This window comes from Astatotilapia calliptera, chromosome 3, assembly GCF_964374335.1.
Source record: "Astatotilapia calliptera chromosome 3, fAstCal68.1, whole genome shotgun sequence".
Classification (NCBI taxonomy): Eukaryota; Metazoa; Chordata; class Actinopteri; order Cichliformes; family Cichlidae; genus Astatotilapia; species Astatotilapia calliptera.
This window is the reverse complement of record NC_137424.1, coordinates 35,433,893-35,456,123: the sequence shown is the minus strand read 5'-3', so window position 1 is coordinate 35,456,123 and position 22,231 is coordinate 35,433,893. Positions and strand designations below refer to the sequence as shown.

Sequence of the window (22,231 nt, the reverse complement as noted above, 5' to 3'; positions counted from 1 at the left end):
GTCCCATCTTCTTAAATGTGTTGGTTTTAATGGGAAGGTCCAATTCACTTTGAATGTTCTCCAGTTCTTGTGTGCATCACACTTTTCACAGTTTCACGACTGCTTGGAGAGCAGTTTGCTGGTGCTCAGCATGTTTAATGCAAACTATGGGCAATCGTGACAATCTGCGATCAAAGAAATCCCAAAGATGTTTTTGGTCCAGTGCCTGCTTTGAATTTCACTCAACATCACCTAGCAACCGGTCAGAGAATTCATATTATTTTTTATCAGGCAACTGATGGTTGTCAGCAGAGATGGGCAGTAACGCGTTACTGTAATCTGATTACTTTTTAAAGTAACGAGTAAAGTAAGGGATTACTATTGCAAAAACGGTAATTAGATTACCGTTACTTTCCCGTAGGAACGCTGCGTTACTGCGTTACTAAAACCGTGATTTTTTTGCGAGAATGTCTCACGACAGTGACGTAAGCAAGTGCGTTCGTGACAACAGCTGTGTGCAGATCAACGATGGATCACATATCGATTGTGGGAGAGAGTATGAGCGTGCAGCGTTTAAAGCGTGGAAGTACTGACCTTACTTTGAGTTTGATTCCATAAAAAGTGACAAAAACATTAGCGTCCATCGTGCGTGGGAAGAAAACTTCTTTTTACAACGAAAAAAACCCCTAAACTTCCAAGCAAGCACCGAGTGCGCAACGACGTAATGGGAAACTCACAGAGAAACTCGCGAATTCTTCAACTGACCGCGGCACACCTGCACCAGGGTAAACCTCCGCCTACCCTTGTCCTGCTTTACAGGTGAAAATAGAGCAACAGGACCGCTGAGTCTTTGACTTTATATATTTTCTGCTGTGTTTTACTTGCATCTATTTGAAAGAGTGAGTGTAAACACAAAAAATATTTTATTTTATGTGCTGGAATGTGCAGAAAATAGGTTTAAATGTTAAACTAATTTATTCCAGTCAGAGAATGTTGCATATAATTAAATTTTTGCTTGATGCATAAAGTTAAAAGATTAAAACTGATAAAACAAGTTAAAAAAAAGAGACTTTTTCATTTGATTACATTTTGTATGATGGATTATGCAGAAAAAGTAGAATTGGGCTGAAAGATCTATCGCTTTATCACCTCTTCAGGTTGTAAATCGTGTTTTTAAAAAGTAACTAAGTAACTAAGTAACTAAGTAATTAATTACTTTTGAAAATAAGTAATCAGTAAAGTAACGGGATTACTTTTTGGGGGAAGTAATCGGTAATTAGTTACTGATTACTTTTTTCAAGTAACTTGACCAACACTGGTTGTCAGATATCTGATGACTAGTCTCTAAGCCTGTGTGACTGAGAACCTTAGCTGCCTTCTACTCGCTTCAAGGCCACTTTCAAAACATCTCAAAGCAGAAGCTTGAACCACAAGAAGGTGGAGCTTCTGTACAAACCATTGAAACTTACGGATCTATAAACCTTACCAGTAATTTGCACAGAAGATGAAAGAGATGTCCTTCCAAAACGGTTTCTGGCAGTGCAGGTGTACAAACCCTCATCCCCTTTGCTTGGGTACTGGATCCTCAGTGATCCTGTAGGCAACAGGCCTACTCTGCCAACACAAAGACAAGCAATCTATGAAGCCTTATCCAGGTCTTTGATATAATCATAAAAAAGCCACAGGCAGCCATGTAATTTTCACAAAAAGTCCTTACTTCAAGGTTAGTTCTTACCTGCTACTGTAGCGCAACTCTTTCCCATTCTTCGACCATGTCACAGATGGGTCAGGATTTCCTACTGCTTCACACTTCAACACTAAACTAACAACTGGTTTCTGCAGGAAAACTGGCATTCCCACATAAACTATCATTTCAGATTGTGGCCCCTCTCCAATCTTTTTCGAACGTTGAATTATCAGCGGGTTTCTTGGTCTGGCTGTGTGGACTTTAGTGTTTGGTTTATAATGGAGTGGCTCTTGCGTGGAAGATTCAGCACTTTCTGGAGGGTGAAGAGTCGACTCATTAGTTTCACCCTGTGCCACAGTGAGCTCACTAAGCAGTTGTGCGATAAGTTGTTCCTCCCGTAGTCCTCCAAGGTCTTCGGCAACGTTTTTCATGATCTCCTCTAGCCTGCGTGTGTCGGCAACGAGGACCTCTGGGATGTAAATTTCTGACCCTTCATCCTCCAGGGTAGAACTGTTCTTTTCACTCGCAGGTGATTTGTCAGCGATGTATTTTTCATCTCGAATGGATTCTTTATGATTAAGCAAACGCTCAATAATTGCATCATATCGGTTGAGGGAGCTGTGAAGCTCCTGAAATCTTTCTTGAGCTGAGATTGCATCCGGTCGCCCAACCTTTTGTCGTCTGAGCATTGACTCTGCTACAGACAGCTTTTGCTTGCTGCCAATGATCTGTAAGACTAAATGTTCTTGTGCCTCACCTGCGACACATGTATATATCCCAGCATCAGATGCACGAACCTGATGGATCTTCACATATCCTAGTGACGTTATGGAGAGGTGTGGTAGGTTGATCAGGGGCTTCCCTTCCTTCAACCAGTGGATTTGGCCCTTACGGAAGTGGCGGGTTGGGCAGCGAAGGACCACAGTTGTCCAAGGCAGGATGTACGCATAACCACCAATGCCCAGGTGAACCTTTTTGCCTTTACGCCACTGGATATAAACTTTTCTCTGAGCCAGTATGGTGGCATCAGGCTTGACAGAGTCTGTAATTAAGAGGACAGGTTAATGCTTGCTTGTTGGCTCAAATATCTGTACTTTTGGACATACAAAACTTTGCATTTAAGGAACCAAAAGAAAAGGGAGCTAACTCCCTTTTCTTTTGGTTCTATGCAGTATAACTTACATAAACACAGCCAAATAAAGAGTATCTTACTTTCACAGGGCTTGAAGAAGCATGGTCGGATTCTGTTGAGACGAGCCAGCAGGGAACAGTTCTTAGGGTCTGCTGTCAAATACCTTCCATTCACCTCTTTCTTCCTGCAAACAGCTTGGAGGGTCTGAATACCATTTCCACATGTCACTGAACACTGGAAAAACAAGAGAAATGTATTAAAATAAACAAAACCTGCAAAGTACCAGTTTTAACATGTCCATTTGAAAAACAGCAATATGGCAGGATGGTCTCTGGCTGAAAGGTAGGCTACCTGGGACCAGCTAGTTGTGACCCACTCAGGTGGGCATTCCTGCTCACCACAGGGCTGCTGGCTTGTAGGACTCTTAGTAGGGCAAAACGTGTCAGGTAGCTCCAGAATGCTGCCATCAGCCAACCGTTGCTTGCATAGTACCTGCCTCCTCTGAACCCCACCACCGCAACTTTGGGAGCACTGGGTGCAAAAACACGCAGAGATTAAATCAGTCACATGCGCTTGATTCCCAATCGTCAAACACTTGCAGTGGTAAACTTTATAGATGATGTCCTTTACCTGTCCCCAGTCATGCGTGTCCCACATAGGAGGGCAGTCAAAGCGGTTGCAGGCTTGGAGAGGACTGGGCTTGGGGTTCTGACAGTCTTCGTCCCTCAAAACTAAAGTGTGATTGCTGTCACGAGAGGGCCGGTGTGTGCACCCCACAGTGCGAATCATCAGACCTACCCCACATGTAGCTGAGCAGGAGCTCCACTCTCCAGTTTCCCACCTGTTAGAACAATGTTTATTGTGCTCATTATGGCAAATCTACAGTACACTGCACACATGAAATTTCCCACTCGTGGGACTAATAAAGGTATCTTATCTTATCTTATCTATACTTCATAGCACTGTAAATAGTACTGTACATATATCTCTTGATCCAGTGAGAGAACACCTTAGCAGTCTTATGAATATGTAAAATCATGAAGGTGAATACAAGTGAAAAAGACATGAAACATAAAATCCCACACCGAGCTTCACGATATTCAAGAAATCCCTATTGCATTACTTTTTCATTTGTATTTTTCCAATGAACTACTGGAATTAATATTCATGTTGCTGCCCAACAAAATTTTAAACTGGGTTTAATCCAGCATCAAAGTTACTTTGGCAGGTTTATTCCAAATTGTGGCCAGTGTCCAAGTGGTTGCCATGCCTTTAAAGTTTTGGTTTGAAATGAGATGGCAGCAATTTCATTTTCTGCTCGACAGATTGGGTGATATTTCAAAACTACTCATATTTATTTAAGGCTCTGAGAAGAATTGGGAATGAAGCTTGCTCATGGACCGCTGCTTTACTCAAAGCTAAATCCTATGGCTGTTTTCCTTTCAGGGGGAACACTATCCAAAGAGTGTAGCTTAATATGGGATGGTGAGGAGGCCTCAGGGAGGGAGAAAAGGGCCAAAGGAAACAAGCCCAATACTGCATTTGTTGTGCCTAAAAACAAGACTCAAAGCCTGGAAAAACAGGCAAGGGCAGGCTGCAAGCCTCTGGGTTTTCTGACAAGAGTGTGAGGGGTAGAACACTGACAATGTGCACGGTGTTAACCTGAAACGTGTGGCCAACCACAAAGTCCACTCACCATTTAGCCACAGTTTGCTTATGTTAAACAACATGCAGTTTTGCTGTTTGACCTTTTAGATGTTTAATCTGGACGTGCATCAATCTGGTAGGTTCACAAAAAAAAAATACTTATGATTTGCAATTTGAAATATGAAATAACACTGTTTATAAACTGCTCGTATGTTGAATTGAACAAAAAAAAAAAGAAGCTACATTTTGACTTAAACATTAACAGCACAGCTTAAACCTGTAATATCAAAAATAATTTGAGCTTGAAATGTAGCAAGCACTGAACGCTCCCCAGAGGATGATCACAGTTACTTCAATGATTCCCTTTTTTTTCTCTGGACCTACATTTTGACCTGGAGAGGGAAACGGGAAGACTGCCATTACATGTATTAACATAAGTCATGCTTGACTGCATAACATTACTTACCCACCCACAGGCTTTTCAAAAGCATCCCCTCAGGATAAACCCTACATTGTTAACCCCTCTGGTAATGTGGCGAATTTGTCAATATGACATGCAATCACTGAAGGCCATTCCTAGTTGTAAAAAGAGCTTGCCAAAAGAAATCACTTAGAAAAACAGCTGAAGCCTCCTAGATTTCCCTTTCCAAGGACAACTGAACCTCGCAGGTAAAGCTAATCACTATCAGATTCCACAAGGTTTAATTTGCTGCTTGCAGAGATACAACCATCCATCTCTGTCGTTCTGCTTTAGTATCTCTTGGACTCGAGCAGCCTTAACAGAGATTTAATTGCCCCAGTTGGTTTGAACCAAGAGGCATAACACAGCGGATTAGAAGCTTTTGAATTTTTCTCTACCAACGAACCGTCAAACTTAACCGATTCAGCTAAGAATTTATCTAGGCTCTGAAAAAGTGGTACATCAGCGTTCCACTTCTGTACTGAATATTGCACATTTTTGGATGGATGCACTCTTGGCAAGCTAAGAGAAAGCACGGCCATATTTTTTTCCTGACTTTAATTAATATTTTTCTCTTAAACGTAGCCAAACGTTTTTTTCCATCCCCCAAAAATGCATTTCCTCCCTATTTTTACTACATCCATTAATCAAATCCTTTTTAATTTTCATGCACAAACCGTTTGAAACATGTTTAAATAATAATGATGACGATAATGAGGTCTGAGTTAGGGGTTTTTATTGTACCTGGGTGGGCAGGGCTGAGTTTTGCAGTCCTGGAGGAGTCGTGGGGGTCGCCGAGAGCTCACACACAGGCTTTGGTCTGCTGCTTCTCTGGTCTGCTTGTTCAGGCAGATAACCACAGCCTCCTGCGCACCTGCGGTTAGAGAACACAGCAATGTCATGCTTGCATTTTTGCAGACGCTGTAATTAAAAAGGAAGATTTTAGGGTCCAAAATACATTAAAACACTTTGGTTGCCTCAACTTGTGGATGCACTCTCAGAGTTTTCATGCAAAGTCATATTAAAAGTAATGTAACATAACTCCCTGAGTCTGCTTCTAATGTTGGGGACAATAACAGCGAAGCAGGAACTTCAAACACCATAGCAGTGTGATGGTCCACAGGAGCACAGCCCTCAGGGTGTGCATCGGACATCTGATACCGGAGTGTAATCATCCCCGAATGGGAGTTTGTTGAGTTTGGATGAGCGCATACGCAGACACTGACAAAAGCCCACACCCGTGTGCAGAAATTAAGTTACAAACGCACACACGCAGAGATTAAGGCAAACGCACATGAGGCAGGCACGCATGCTTGCATGTGTAGGTAGGAAGATTAAAGTGGGCCTCAATGCATGTTGGCAGGATATTTAAGAAAGTGGTCTCTGTCTGGCAAAGCATTTTCCCAGTGCCTTGAGCACTGGCGACGTATGACCTCTATGCCATCCGCTATCATTTAATATGATATGACTTGCATCTGCTCGAGGCATTTACTGGCGTCAGACATCCAGTGACAATAGTTTAAGGCTGGAGCACATCACATTTGTTTTAATGAATCAGCTGGGACGTACTTAGTGGCGCTCACGGAGTTGACTTGGTCTTCAAGACTTACTGTCAAATCAAGCTACATAACAGCACTTGTCTGCTGCTGATGTATTTACTCGCAGCATAATCTACAAATCTGCTCTGCGCGTTGGAGCCACCACAGGTGTACAGCTCCAGGGTTGGCACTGTCTCTGGATCCACCAGAGTGAAAATAAAAGGATGCGTAAACAGTGAAAGCTTCAGTAGAGAGCTAAACTGAAAATCCAAGTAGTATATTTAAAGAGATGCAAAAACGCAGCACATCTCAAACACCGATAAAGGACAGAAATACTCGCAATAAACTTTTCAGTGGGTCTCGCGTCACAGCAGAAATAAACTGACACGATTCAGCACGCAGTCTTCAGAGCATTTGAACTTTTGTACCTGATGAAGACTGTGCCAAAATGCGTAGGCGTATTTCTACAGCGATATCAGCCAAAAGTAGAAGAAAAAAAAATTAAATGTGAGCATATTTGTCCCTGATTCAGTTGGAAGTAAATTTTACATATTTTTGTGAAGCATATTAGAAAATGTTTTGAGATGGATTGCTATGAAATCTGCACATGGTCCCCCACAGGATGCAGAGCTGACTTGTGAGATCTCCTGAGTTTTTCTTCCAGGGCCAAGATAAGGCTAATATTTTTGGTTTTAAAGGGAAACAGCATCAGAAGGATTGCAGAAAACAGTGATCGCAGACATGCTAACATGCTGACCTAAGACTGGAGATGTGGTAAATGTTACACCTGCTAAGCGCCAGCATATTTTTATTGTCACTGGGAGGGTGTCAGCATAGCTGCAGACACGAGTTAACTTTTCAACTCCCCAAATCTACTCTTTCAACTTCTCTCTCTTTACTTTCCCATGTCAGAGAGATCAATAAAGATCATACCTCCCCCACAACTCTCTGAGCACTCAGTAAAGCCCTCGTACTCCCAGTCGTGCAGTTCCTCTCTTTGCAGTGTCCTGCCCTTCTCCTCCTCTTCCTCCACCTCTTCCACTTCTTCACTTTCTCCTGCTTCACCCAAATCTACAGAGCAGGGACTGCTGTAGCAAGGCTGGCTGGTAGCAGGTTTGACCCCCTCGCATTCATCATCTGGCACGTCCACGATTGTCTGGGAGAAAGACAGCAGCACTTGGCACTTGACCGTCCGATGCTGGGTCCCAGCACCACATGTCCTGCTGCAGGGCTGCCAGGGACCGGGGATAAAGCTGGAGAGGAGAGCAAGCAACAGATGACTCAAGTGGAAAAGTATGAAAATTTTGATAAGGACTGTTTCCAAACCAAACCTGGACTGTTTGATAGCAAATCACAGTCGATTTTTTTTTTGTTTGTTTTGTTTTTGCTGTCTTTTTTAGTTTTCTCTGTAAACACATTGTATTCATTAGTGGCTGGGTTCTTAAACTCATTAAGCATTTATGAAATACAGTCAGTGCAGCGTGATTAATTGCACAGCTGTGAAACATTACGATCAGCTATTCTTGGATAAACAGCTTTCATGTGCATCCTTCCTCATCTTAAAAAATGGATGAGGGGAAGAAAAACTGAAAGGCCCAGAGACTGAACTATCACTCCTTCAACAGAAATCAGAGAGGGTAAAAGATCAGAAAGTGTGATACAGAAAGGAGTTTGAAAGCGCTTTGTTGAAAATGCACACAGAAATGCTTGAACAAAAGCTCTATATGACTCAGTGAGATTAAATCAAGTGATTTAGGAGATCATTCAAAGTGGTTCTTGTGCTCATTCTGTCCTTGTGAAAACTCTGGATACTCACTTATTGATATATGGACATACAAAGACAGCATCTGTCCCACAACGTGCACCTGAGAGCAAATAAACGAGGCCTTCCTATTAACATCTTATATTACCAGTAAGCAAGTGCTCAGTTCTGTGACAGATGCACCGCTAAGCTGACAGCAGAGAGTGTCCGTCTGAGGGGACAGCCTCTCACTTTTACCCTTTGCAGTGCCTCAAACAAAGGAAATAAAATAATATATATCAGATAATTTATGGGTATTTTTCACCACAAGTTTCTTTACAGTTGATAGGAAAATACTCAAATTAAAACTGAGTCTTGGCCCTTTCGCGTGGTATCAATCATTTGGAGCGCAGAGCCTTAACAACAAAACACATGTCCAGCTGTCCAAATACTTACAGTGTGGACTGTAGCTTTTGGACAATAGCCTGATGTTTACAACACAGAGCAGCTGTCCTGTTTAGGTCTGAGCTCAACACTTCTGGTTCCTTTTTGGCAGACAGACTTTAAAGGACTTGCACATATGTCATATTGGAGGTGTTGAGTACATGCGAAAGTTTTTAAGACCAGAGGCACAGGTTGAACTGTGTTTCTAAATCACAGCTGTCATTGATCGAATGAGTAGCTGATAAGGATGGTCATTTGAGACATATGTGAAAGTAAAAAAACAAAACTACATCCATCAGAACCATCAGCTCTGCACAGTCATGAGCAGATGTGTGTGTGTGTGTGTGTGTGTGTGTGTGTGTGTGTGTGTGTGTTAAAATAGCTACATTTCCCCCCTAGATTAACGACTTCCATTTGCTAAACCTGAACACAAGAAGACACAAAGCGAGTGTATGACTTTATTTCAGTGCTTCCGTGTTGCGAGTGCTAGACGTTAAACTGAGTAATGTACCACGCCACTGTAATTACTTCAGTAATCAGGTTACTGTTACTTCAATTATCTGCACGACGGGCAGACAGACAGAAAGAAAAACACATTAAACATGCCGATCAGCTGATTTCAGTTTATGTGGAAAACGGTGGGATGGCCTACAATTTTTAAGGACGTTTATTTTTATTGCACAAAAGGACATGTTTGCAGTGCTGAAGTGTCACCTGCGTCCAGTATAGAAACAACCGCATCATACTGCTAACAAAACATTGGGTCTTTGCAGACATCTGCGTAGACAGCATGCTAACACAAAGCTGCAGAACAACATAGAGTGGGTGTATGCTGACCCCAGCACGGCAGCCAGAGCCTGAGCTTCAGCAGGTGATAATGGCGTTGATTAGAAGTCAGGCTTGCAGCATGGGAGCCTCCATTGCTACGTGCTGAAGTTTCTACAGTAGAATCACAGTGATGACTGCTCTTAAGTCGCTTTTATTCTTGGTGGTTCGATCCCTGGCTGATCTAATATCCAGTCTGTATGCCTAAGTAGCCTTGGGCAAGATCCCGAATCCCAGGCTCTCAGATGCATTCAGTGGAATACGAAAGTTAGATAGGAATGATGTACCATTTACAATGTCAGAGAGAAGGGATCTCTTCAATAGGATCTGTGTGGGAGGACAGAAGCCACGCCCACCTGCTGTTAAAACCTTCTGCTTATGGCAGGGAGCCAATCAGAAGGAAGAACATGCAGTCAAATTCCTCTGCAATCACTTAGCAATGAAAAGAAACGAGTGAACTACCTAAGTGAGCACTACAAATCTTTTGAGGTGAAAACAAAACGGTTTAAATCGGTAAAGTACATAATGTGCAAGTATAAGCACTGCTTCCTAACAGCGTTTGTGAACCTGACAAACTATCTTTATCTTTCCTTAATAAGCTCATAATGGTATCAAAGCATATTTTGCATGGCAGCCTTCACCACTGTGCCGCATTCTTCCTTGGTTTAACAGTCTGACCGCAACACAAGAGGACCCTTCTGTTTTATAAGACGCCTCAATAAAGAGCTCATGATTAAGGCAAAGCTGGCTCTGTACAAGAGCTCAAGGACTCATTGTGTTACGGGCAAACAAATGAATCACCGGCAGTTAGACTTTGGAACAGGAACGACAAAGTCAACGAGCGAACCCACAGAAATGTTTATCTTCATGCGCCGTTAAAGTACATCTGTCAGTTCAAAAACGATCCCGATTTCATTCATGGAGGGAAACAACACATTTTTGTCACATCCGCCAAAGCCCCATGTTAATCGTATCAATTAAATATCCATCAGTAGAAATATTTTATTTACTCACGGTGAAAAAATGTTTTGGCTTGACTGGAGAACATATATGGGTTTAATTTTTCAAGCAGCCGCGCAGCGGTGGGTTTCGGCGCAGGCAACGGAGGTGCAATAAGTCTAGCACAGGAATTTCATTCTCTTTCCTCTCACATCTGTAACCTGGCCCCATATGGTGAGCAGATATTGTTGTTGGCTTGTGAATGACGGCATATTATAAACAGATATTTATGTGCTTTTTGAGGACAGACATGCTTTTTTTTATTTTTTGCAGCTGAGCAAAATCATATGTTTTGGCACTTCTCTCACTCCACAGATAAGTCAGAGTTACAGATGTTTTAAACTGGCTAACATGGTTGCTAATACAAGTCATGCAAGACACTGGGCAGAGTCCAAATATTGTGCATTTTCAGAAGGCGGCCATTATTAGCTAACTGATGTGTGGGACAAGAACATCTGGAACGTGTGAGAGCTTGCTGAGGTAATGCTGGTAGCCAGCGACTGTACATTCTTAAGGCTTTCCGAAAGATGTTTTGACTCTTCACCTTTAGTTTCCCTTCTTCCCTTCAATAGCCCCATACAACGTTTTATTAGTTCCATGCAGGTGACAAGAAACACTTTCAACCACCCTCAAATGTACCTTTAAGTGGACCTATTGTGCTTTTCCTTGGGTGATCATATTAAACAAAATAAAGTTCAAAATAAAGACGTCAGTCAGAGTGTGTGCAAATAATCCCCATGACACTGCTCAAGACAGGGGATGTCCCTAATTTAGGAATACATAAGAGAAGCCTCCTGTTCAAACTTTCTGTTTAAACTGGAAAACCAATCAGAGTGGAGTTGGCTCAAAGCAAGGGTTAAAGGAGCAAATAGTGCTTATTTAAGACCAAGGCAGCTAGTATGAAATAACTGGCAACAGGTCAGTAACATAACTGGGTATAATTGTAAAATTGTGAAGACTTTGAATAGCTCATCATCTATAGTGCATAATATCATCGAAAGATTCAGAGAATTTGGAGAAATCTCTGTGCGCATCAGACAAGTCCAAAAAATGATTATCTCTCAGTGTGCACAGCATTAAAAGAAGGCCTGAGTCTGTCACAGATATTACTGCATGGACTCAGGAACACTTCCAGAGATCACTGCGTGTGAACACCGTTCACTGCGCCATCTACACTTGCAGGTTAACACGCTGCATCATGCAAGGAAGAAACCATATATGAATATGATGTACAGGCGCCAACATCTTCTCTGGATGTGAAATTCTCCTTGGAAAACATGGACACCATTTCTACCAGACTAAAGAGGAGCAGGACCATCTGGCTTGTTATCAGCGCTCATTTCCAAAAGCTGTCCCAACCCACACAGCAAAATCGGTATAGCCCAGATCTGGCCCACACAATGTGCTTACACATGGCCCACATACCGCAAAGAATGACGGCCTTTTGGTGGCCCACACATGGGCCAGCACAAGGCCAGTTGCAGACACACTGGTGGTTATGTGCTGGCCCATGTGTGGATTACCTCTGGTAAACCTATGTAATATACAATAGTGCGAAAGTAACATGACAAAACTCTGTTCAGACAGTGAACTGACTGATTCTTATATAGCGCTTTTCTACTCTAAACTGAATGCATACAAATTCACACTCTTGACATGCAGATTGGAGGAGCCAGGGATCGAACCACTAACCTTCCCATTAGTAGGTGACCTGTTCTACCTCCTGAGCTACAGCCATCCAGTGGTAAATATGAGCAAACCCTCACCAGGTTTTGGATAAAGTGTACACTCACAAACCTGTCAAACCTGCATTTGAAACGTTGGCTACCATAGCAGTGTAGCATTGCAACATGGCATTTGGGTCTTCTAACTAAAATAGGAGAATAGGAACATAAATAGTGCCATCATTGCCAGACCTGGCCCACATCTGGTTGACATACACCCTGCCATGACACCAGTCAGTCAGAAGTGCCAGCTTGATGCCGGATCCGGGGAAGACCTGTTTTCTATGGGCCTGGGGTACATAAACCAAACCATAATCGGGCCAGATGTGGCATGCCATCACATAAACAGTGCCATCTACACCAGACCTGGCCCATATCTGGAGGACATACCACTTACCATGCCAGAAGTCAGCCAGCAGTGCCAGCTTGACACCAGATCCGGGGCAGACCCGTCTGCTACATGGGAATATTTTTTTCAGATGCATTGCTGTCATCAAATTCAAAATGAGGAAATCTTTTGCATAACATGGTAGGTTTTCTCCATTTAAATATTTAGTGCATTTTCTACTGTGAATAAAATACAGTTTATGAGATTTGCAAATCAAAGCATTCTGTTTTTATTTACATTTTACGCAGAGTCTCTACTTTTTTGAAATTGGATTTGTAGTAAACGCTCCTGTTGGACTCCATGTTGATGGAAATTGCTGCTGACATGAACACAACCTTGATACTGTAGCCTTTACGTGCCAGTGCCGTGCTCTGTCTACTTCAATTTCACCTCCAGGTTAGTCCTAAGCTGCTGGTTGTTGAAACTGTGTAACTGGGATCTGACTTTTTGCTTTTTTAACCTTGAGGACCAAGAGTAATTTAATGCTGTAGATTTTCCCCTTCTTTTCCGGGTGATAAACTTTACTTTGTATAGCTTTAGCAGTTGCAGCTTTCCAGAATAGTAAAGTGCAGCAAGACCCAAACACCTGCAATGGTTTTAACAGGACTTGCACCTCTGACTGGTCCAAAGAGGCTTAGTGATGAAGGTCTCAAATGCTTTAAGAGTCAGAAAGACAGTTTAGCTTTTTGTTGTTGAGTGCTAGTACTCACGTTGGTTCCTCACCGGCTGTGACTTCCTCCTCAAGCTCTATGGCCTGCTTATGCCACACAGGTTTTGCCTCAACTGGTAGTGTATCTACAGGAAATGATGCAAAAATGAGGCTGAACAAAAGCGCCACTCTATATTTAAAACATGACAAAACGTGCAAAATCACCCACCTTTGGACTTGTAGCAGGGCACAGTCACCAGGCACTCCTCTTTGATGTGCGGTTTGGTGGTAGGGTTGCAGCCTCCGGCGTGCAGGCCACGGTGATCGATGCATAACACCACCCTGTAGCGCAGTCCCTGACCACAAGTCACTGTGCACTGGGGATGACAGGACATGCAGTCACAGATAGCAAGCATATCAACCTATTTTTCCATGTGTTAATTCCTAGTAATAGGCTTTTCTCATATTTGATAGAAAGTCTTTGACTCAAGGGAGGTACAGAAAGAGTCCTTCCAAAATCCCAGCAGCTCTCTGCTCGGGAGCGAACTTTGTCTATCCTCTGCCAAAACAAGCATTTTAAAGGCAGAGGGAGAATGTGCTAGATAAACAACATCCCAGGTTTTTAGGAGGCCACAAATCTGGCTCGCTACATTTCTATATGAGCCCATTCAACTGGTGAGGTAGAAAATTTCCCAGGAGGAAGATATATACAACATTTATGGTAGGATTGGTTAATGTAACAGCAGCTCTAAGAATTAAAGCAAAATAGCTAAGCTGACCAGGAGGGTTAGGTTGATCCAGATGCAGTGCCTTGATCATTTCAATGTGCAATGGTTCAGAAAGGAAATTTATTCAGAGGGATCACACTGGCTGCGGTGTCACTGGGTTTTTGTATGTTGCCCATTCGGAACACATCATATGTTTACAAGCCTCATAAATACACCACATACAAGACGTTACATGACAGAAGAATTTCAACAGTAGAAATGTTCACATACTGGTGACCACTCCTGTGCCAGCCAGGTGGGACAGTCAAATGTGTTGCAGGGCTGCAGGATAGCTGTTTTGGGAGAGTAAAGACACTTCCACTCCTCTGTGGGAGTGATGGTCCCCTGCATGTCCTCCTCCACACACGATACCAAGCGACTCTGGATGCCCCCGCCGCAAGAGGTGGAACAGGCCGTCCAGGGGCTGCTCTCCCATCTGACATCATGAAAGGTGACATCATAAAGTGACTGACGGTTATTAGCAGATGTCAGGATTTGTATTGTGTGCCTCTGTGTGTTACTAGGTAGTCGGGCATGTACCGAGGCAGGGGGTGGTATTGGTCATATGGCATAATTTCCTTGTAGCCGTCACTAAAAAGTCAGAAACAGTAAATTAGGGTTTGCTTTCACAAAAAGTCCAATTTAATCCTCTTTAAGTTCTGCTTTCCAACCTGTCCAGGCACAGCTCCATGTTGCACTCCTGCAGTTTGGGTTTGGGTTTGACATTCTCCGGGTAGTAATGGCAATACTGGTCTACAACCACCCGTCCGCTCCGTAGATCATAGCACTCTGCTGAGGTTAGCTGGTAACCTGCAGGCCAGCAAATATCAGAGACCATCAAGAGAGATCTAGTAGGACAACGATTCAATAGGCTTTTAATAAATATCTGTGAATTAAACGGATCCTGTTTTTAAACCAAACCTGCTATCGGTCGAGTGAAAATGCTGCAGGCTGCTATTGTGATTTTCAAAATGCTGCTTACCTCCACCGCACGTGACGGAGCACGGGAAAAAGTCGGTCTCTCTCCAGCGGTGGATGATGGGCTGGTAGTAGATGTACTGGACCACGCTGTCTGTACCACCTGTAAACTGCACCTACAGAAACGTTGTTCAGATATAATCAGCATTTCTTGTCATCACTATCAGTGTAGCGGGTGACTGCAGTATTTACACTGCACGGCTCACACTTTCCTTCTCATTAGACAGATTAAAAAACAGATTTTTTAAAAGATAGTGTATCAAACTAAGAGGCAAAGAGAGACTCATCCTGGGCTTCTTGGGATGTTAATTGAACTTTGTTGTAGCCATGACAACCTAATAGGGCTGCTATATAGAATCAAATAATTTGTTAAAACTGACTTTGCGTCCACAGAATTTTAATTAATTGATTTATTTATTTAGCCTTAGTTTTTAGTGATTAGCTTTCTTTCTTAACACTTTCCTGATTTAAAAAAAAGACCTTATTGATTAAAAATGAATATGGAAGTGCCAAACAAACTGCACTGCAGTTCCTGTAATCACTGACTGAGGCTGGTTCCAGTAGTGAGCTAAATTACACAGATGGCCCTCTGTATGGTGAAAAGTCCAGCTTTAAAAGAGAAATAGAGATGTTTACAGCTTCCCTTTGGAAGCTTTGGTCTCAAGAAAATAATATTCACCCTGCAATACTTCACTTTAATTCACTTTAATTATTGAAACAACAAACTGCCGTTTCTCATTGAAACTGATGTCGTTCTGTAGAAATTTTGCTTTATGTACTGTGTTGGAATTACCAAACAAGGGAAGCACCAAAAAAAGAAAATATGGGACTAACCAGTGTCTCACCCTACTCGGGCTCCTAGCATGTATGAACATCCTAAGTGACTTTTTTCTTGAATTATTCTCAAGATAATTTAGAAACTTGACCTACGTTTCGTTTTGTAATCATGTTGTACAATGACATTGCCCATGTTTATCTGCAAGACACAAGGCTCCATGTGGAGAAGGCTCTATAAACGCAACATGCTCAAAGAATTTGGCCTTTGGAAACCTAAAGTGTACATATCTGCACAGCTACTAGCTAAAATATTATAATGAAATCCTCTTAAGAGACAAAATAATTCATAAACTGCTGGATCAGAGGAAACATTTTCTTAGAGCTCTGCTTTAATAAAATAAAGAATAAAGGCTGTTTTAATAGATTAAGAATTAGAACAGTCCTTATTTTAACAGAGTAATAGAACACAATAATAGAATAAGTACGTCCATGTCTGTCCGTGTTTTCTTAGCCTTTTATTTCATTTGCTTTGAAAAAAAGCCCAAAGACACATTTTAGCAGCAGCACGTATAAATCAGACTTGACGACCGCTCTTTCGTATTCATGTATTTACTGTGGAAAGACTGTCTGGCAACTTTTTAATGTGATTTTCCAGTTGTCCAAACCTTTTTCCAGCGGAGTGATATGAGCTGGCTGTCCGCCTCGTGACAGATTCGAAAATTATCCATTTAAAGCTTCTCAGATTTCGTTCTCGACAGTTCCTCGTTATTGTCCCATCCCGACTTGTGTTTATGAGGGAGGAAGTTTTCGCAGGCTCGTGGCTGTATAACCTTTAACGCCCACTCACTTGCCCTAGTCTGGGAATTTGTGCTCACATGTGGGCCAGAAGCAGAAAAACACGTCACAGCCACTGTGGCACGTCACTGCTCGTTGTATTAACTAGGCTTATGCGCTGTTATGTAATAACACATTTCTAATCAGATTTTTTGGAGTTATTCAAAGTTTGAGACTTTACCGTGAGTCAAGTACAAGTTTCAGTAAGCGGCACTTACACCACAGAGGAGCGGTGAGGAGCTCGGAGGCTCTGAATGTTTGTGCTACTGTGTGAATGCATGGCACACAGCTCAAACACATTTTCAAAGTGAACAATTGCACAAAAAGAATTGTTTGAATTTCACATTTAAAAGAGTCACACTCAAATATCTTTAAAACACATGAAATCAAAGCTGCTTTAAACTTTGCTGCTGTGAGACGTTCACCAGGAGTTCATGCGAAAAAAATAAAAACTGGCCGCACCACTTTCAGGAGATTGCATGACAAAAACAACAGTTTTGACTCAAACTGCACCAAAGACACCAAAAAGGGAATGAGGGTGATTGATTTGCAAGCACGCAGGTCTGCTGAGGCGCTGCTGGTTTTAACTTCCTGTGAAGAAAGTCAGAGAGGTGACCCGTTTATCTCCCTGGAATTTCTAAAATTATTATTATTATTATTTTCTTTTCTTTTCTTTTTGCTTTCAGTGGTGCTTTTGTCCACTTGATGAATTACCATTCGGTTTTGGTGCCTGAGAAAATTTACATTAACATTTAACAAGTAGTGCAGTGAGCTGACTGGAACAATTTTGCATTAAAGAAACCAATGCAGAGCCTGTTCTAGAAAACATATCTGCAGAAAATCATGGCAAGTTTTCAAAGAGGACATCTACAAGGATGGATTTACTGATTGCAGAACAGGGCAATTGTGGTTTGCAGCTTTCTTCTGACGACTTCTTCGAATATAAATCAACTAAAGCAAGCGTGTGGCTGGGAGGGTGATGACATTTTGTATTAGTAGTAATTTGTGTCGGGTCCTCGTTTTTTCATGCAGATTCAAAGACCTGTTTGAGGGTCAAAACTTGGGTTTTGAAGCTAAAGTTTAGGCTGGGGCTTGTATAAATATGCTGGTTAAACTTAACAGTAAGGAATGCATTGATGTTAATGAATGTTCTCACAAAGACAGCCAAATATGTCACACCCTGTTTCACCTTGGTAATACAAAACAATATTTAGAGAAAATATGAGATCTGTCCTTCCTCAGGTCCCCGGCAAGACACCCGTCAAGCCTGAAGTAGAACAGATGGACAATTCGGAAATTTCTCAAATTTTTAACAAGATGATGACAAATACTGGCTGCTGTAGCCTGAAAGAAAAAGAGATGTGCATTAATGTCAGCGCTTACTTTGACTGTGAAGTCAGCTCCGAGTGGGCCAGTGATTCTCAGGACTTCTTTATCTGAAAGTTTCTGGTAGTCCACGGTGGTGTTCTCTATGTAGTACTGCCCGGGTCTATCCAAGACCAGTTCATCTCTTACTCCCTGTAGAGTCTTACTCTCCATGTCTGAAGGTAAAAAAACAAACAATTAAAGTCTCAATATGTGCAAAGAGAAGACAAACAGGTGTGGCCACTGCCTGCCACAAAATCTTTCTTTTAATTTTTACATTTTTTTTATATTTTATGAGTAAAGTTCTTAAGTTCTGGAGCTGTGATTAAAATGTTGATCACAGACCCTTCAGTCAGACCCAGCGACACACAAAGAGCTCAGACTGGGTGCTGTGGTCACTCTATCACTGTGATGAGGCTAACGTAGCCAGCATGCTTTCCCCTCACTCACCTCACTTTATCCCTGTCTATACAGGATCTTGTGTAACTTCAGTGTTGATGCTTAAAGAAAATAAAAAATACAGAGATACATGGGAACAAGTGGTGACCACCAGGCAACACATGGTTACAATCAAGATGCCGGAGGGCAAAATGGATAGGGGGGGTGGAAATATCTAATGAAAAAGCTGTCCATTCAGAAGATGATCTGGAAACTAGCCACTGAGCAAAGGACAGGCACAGAGGTGAAACATTTGTTATCCATTTGATCCGGTGAGGATTTGATGCCAGGACTTTGACATCAGTGAATTTCCCTGGAAGCCTTATGTCTTCTCAGAGCCAGAGCAAAGGGAAGAAACACGTATCTCTTCTGGTTAGTCTGCTCTGGGCTACTTTTAAAACGAGTCTTTATTAGAGAGGCCAAAATGTAATATCTTTTGGAAATCAGAGTAAAAGATCGATCATAGATTGCTATTAGTGTGAAACATTCATTTCAAGGCCTGCCAAGTACGATCTTCTGTTTTCTGTTATGAAAATGTCACCACCGTGTCTGTTTCACTGTTTTTGCATCGGAGCATGCTAAAAACATAACACGCCGTGCAGAAAAGTCAGAGCGGTGCGGTGAACTCATGTTCAGTGTGTAGTATTTGACAAATGAAAGAGCACTGCCAAACACAGAGATCATGCTCAGCTGTTTTGGATGGAAGGGCACCCTGGACCTACCAGGACTTACACAAGTGATCCGGGCCTTTCAGGATCAGACGCACGTGACGACTCTTGTAAGGGATGGTGACCACTGTGTCCTCAGCTTGAACAAAAACAAAGAAACAGTACCAATCACTACATCAATATATGACACAAATGCTAAAAACGAGCGACTTATGACTCAGACACGCTAGAGTAGAAAAAGGATGGCAACCTTCTTGTGACTAGGAAAAGTTGGTGGTTGCAATTCATTTCAAAATAGTGCAATCAGTTGCAGCAACTAGCTAGTCGCTCAGACGTGCAACACTTTCAGCCTCGAGGTGATTGAGGAGGTCCCATGGTGAGATGCAACTTGTCTCCAAACAGTTGCAGTCTGACTGGAATTGATTGCAGTCACTCTCAGACAGAAAGTTTAGAAAATATCTGCTGTCTAGTTTATATACGTAGACAGATTGTCAAGATACTGCAATCAATCTAGGCTGGTCTGCAACAAATCCAGAAGTTGCAGTAACAGAAGTTACTCTGAAGACGGCGTCTGACTGCGAGCGGTCACAGACATGGTTCCCATCTTCAAAGCAGCTATTTTAAAGGCATGGAGGCAGGTATCCCAAGCTGTGTGCCCTGCTGATTGGGCTTAGTTATAACTCTTGTTTATAGTCTGTGTGGTGAACAAGTATATCTGCTCGAGGACCTCTTTAGCTCAGCAATTACTTCTGTATTTAATAAAAATTGTAAAAAAGAGTAGCAATTCTTTACTTTTTCCTGAAGAATGCTGGGATTTGTAGTGTCCCCGCACAAGCCTGCAGGACGAGCCATCTCCATTGCAGACTCCACAGTTGTCCTCGGTCGCAGTGCTTCCAAGCTCATGATCACAACCTACAATCTGGAAAACACAGGAAGCACGAAAAACTTTGAGACATCACAAATGACACGCACAGTCACCTCACTTTTAGAGCCTGAAAGACCTTCTACCTTCTTAGTTTTGAGGACAAGATAGCAGGGAAGATTTTCTGCAACAACACAAAAGTAAAGAGAAAGGATATGATATCATGAAGCACTCCAGCTGGTTCTGTTGGAGCTTCAGTACCATTTAAGTGTTACCATGAAGCGATTCAAACAACCCTCTGGTCTCCTCAATATTCATTCATTGAATTACTAAGACGCCATCCATAGTTGAATGGTGGATATTTCGTTTTGCAGTTTCTGTCAGCAAGACAAAACCAAAAACCGCAATATCATTCCAAGCATTGTAAGGGAGACACTTCTGAGTCTCTGCAGACACGATGCCCTGGGACATAATTCCATTCAACCCCAGAAAATGCATTGCAAAATATTTCCTGGGCTGTCAGTCAAACGCTAAATCTAAAGGAATACTCATTGGATATTCATTTGTAAAGCAGATGTCGTGATGCTAGTGCTGTAAGGTAGTCCACTGTGGTCCTCTTGAGATTTACGTCTTAGCTTTTGCTCCCAAATGCACGATATTGAAATTTGAATATTGAAAAAAATTGCGTACCAGTGTTGACAGGAGTACTGTACTGCGACAACATTAGAACCACTGGTCTAATACTGTGTAGGCTCCCCTTATTCCACAAACAGCTTTAGCCCATCAAAATCTCTGAGGCTACTGCGGTATCAGACACACTGACAGCACATCGTTTAAAGACGGGGGCCTCAGCGGACTTGTTGGACTTGTTTTTCCAGGACATCCCACAAATGTTCACTCGAATTAAGATCTGGGGAAGTTCACACCTTGATCCTAAACCTATTTGAGAGTATTGTTGCAGGGGTGTAGTGGTCTGTGAAAATGTTTAAGCAGATTGTACATGTCAAAGTAATGCCACATGAATACCAGGACCCAAGGTTGCCAATCAAAGAGCTGCACAGAGCATCACACTGACTTCACTTGCCTTACTAGCTTAATCTAAACTTTTTACAACACACTGGGATATATTTACTTTGGAAGATCAACTTTTCAGTTATTTTTAAGGTGAGCTGATCTTAAATATAAGGATTTGCTTAGTTTACTGAAAAAAAGAAGTTTTTATATGCAAGTCCCACAAGATGTACATCTTGGCTTCAAAAATTAAAAGAAATAAACCAAAATTCTTGATGACTTCAAAGCAATTGAGGTTCATGACATGGTTACTGACCTGGCAGATACCACTGATGCACATGTCCAAAGACTCTGTGTAACAGCGTGTCCCATCCAGCACCTTGGGCGCCAGCTCCACCACAAGGCCTGAGCCCTTGGCTTTGCATTTGAGAGCACACGGGTTGTCTGGATCGTTGTATACCGGCAGCCACTCGTGGTACTGGTCCTGGTATTGCTCATCTGCGTGAGCTGAACACTGCTGGGCACGGAAATCACCGGCATCTGAAGGGCAATCCTGAGGGACATTAAAACATATTTAAAAATATTTTACATTCTTGAAAAAGGCAGGGCGAATGAAGTCTTGCATCTCTAAATGTGTATGTGGGAAGAAGACTGCTGCATGAAATTAGCAGAATAAATGGAAACAGAAGAAGTTTGATGCAACTTCTTACTTTCTCTCAAACAGCAAGATCCCAAATCACTGAATTACACCCCGTACCCATAAATCTTTTAGACACAATTTGCCATATCAGTTTTACTTCTTCAATAAAAACACTTGAAAGCTGTGTCGACATCCACGACACAAAGATGAGTGGGTTCAACTTACCACATTGCTGCATGTGCGATATTTGATATTCTGTCCTTCGCAGGTCCTACAGAAGGAAAAAAAATGAAACCATGGGTAAATAGGCCGTGGGAGAGAATGATAAAACAAACCATAACATGAACCAGTCATCATCATCTGAAGGAGCTGGTGTTATATCCAGTGACTCTTCCCTCATTATTCATATTGAAAATTATAGCGCTGATGTGGCAACCCACGAACATAAGTCTGTGGTGCGTTTGCAAAGCTTTAACAGCGTATTTCACACAAAGTAACTGTGCATAATTATCCAGTGGCACGCTGAAGATGACAAATGAAGCTGATAAAAACTGCAGTTCCTGAAATGACCACTTGAGGGTGGCTCACAAAGCATTTAAAAGACTGGAATAAAGCCCAACGACACAGAAGAAATAAACATTAACAGCCTTCATAAACAATTGTACAGGGCTACATTGT

The 22,231-nt window shown here is 42.1% G+C and overlaps 1 protein-coding gene across 1 annotated transcript in view; it reads right to left on the bottom strand.

Moving 5' to 3' along the window:
• LOC113018600 (ADAMTS-like protein 1) overlaps nt 1-22,231 on the bottom strand; it is a 100,765-nt gene that overhangs the window by 5,638 nt on the left and 72,896 nt on the right. The window contains exons 4-21 of the mRNA XM_080299935.1: nt 21,779-21,824; nt 21,230-21,466; nt 19,833-19,959; nt 19,105-19,179; nt 17,953-18,110; nt 14,963-15,074; nt 14,652-14,790; nt 14,521-14,571; nt 14,212-14,416; nt 13,443-13,590; nt 13,275-13,359; nt 7,377-7,696; nt 5,650-5,779; nt 3,429-3,639; nt 3,150-3,329; nt 2,879-3,032; nt 1,715-2,708; nt 1,469-1,593 (exon numbers count right to left, since the gene is read on the bottom strand). Of these exons, the coding sequence (XP_080156061.1) occupies nt 1,469-1,593; nt 1,715-2,708; nt 2,879-3,032; nt 3,150-3,329; nt 3,429-3,639; nt 5,650-5,779; nt 7,377-7,696; nt 13,275-13,359; nt 13,443-13,590; nt 14,212-14,416; nt 14,521-14,571; nt 14,652-14,790; nt 14,963-15,074; nt 17,953-18,110; nt 19,105-19,179; nt 19,833-19,959; nt 21,230-21,466; nt 21,779-21,824 (3,497 nt within the window). The remainder of the gene's footprint in view (nt 1-1,468; nt 1,594-1,714; nt 2,709-2,878; nt 3,033-3,149; nt 3,330-3,428; nt 3,640-5,649; nt 5,780-7,376; nt 7,697-13,274; nt 13,360-13,442; nt 13,591-14,211; nt 14,417-14,520; nt 14,572-14,651; nt 14,791-14,962; nt 15,075-17,952; nt 18,111-19,104; nt 19,180-19,832; nt 19,960-21,229; nt 21,467-21,778; nt 21,825-22,231) is intronic.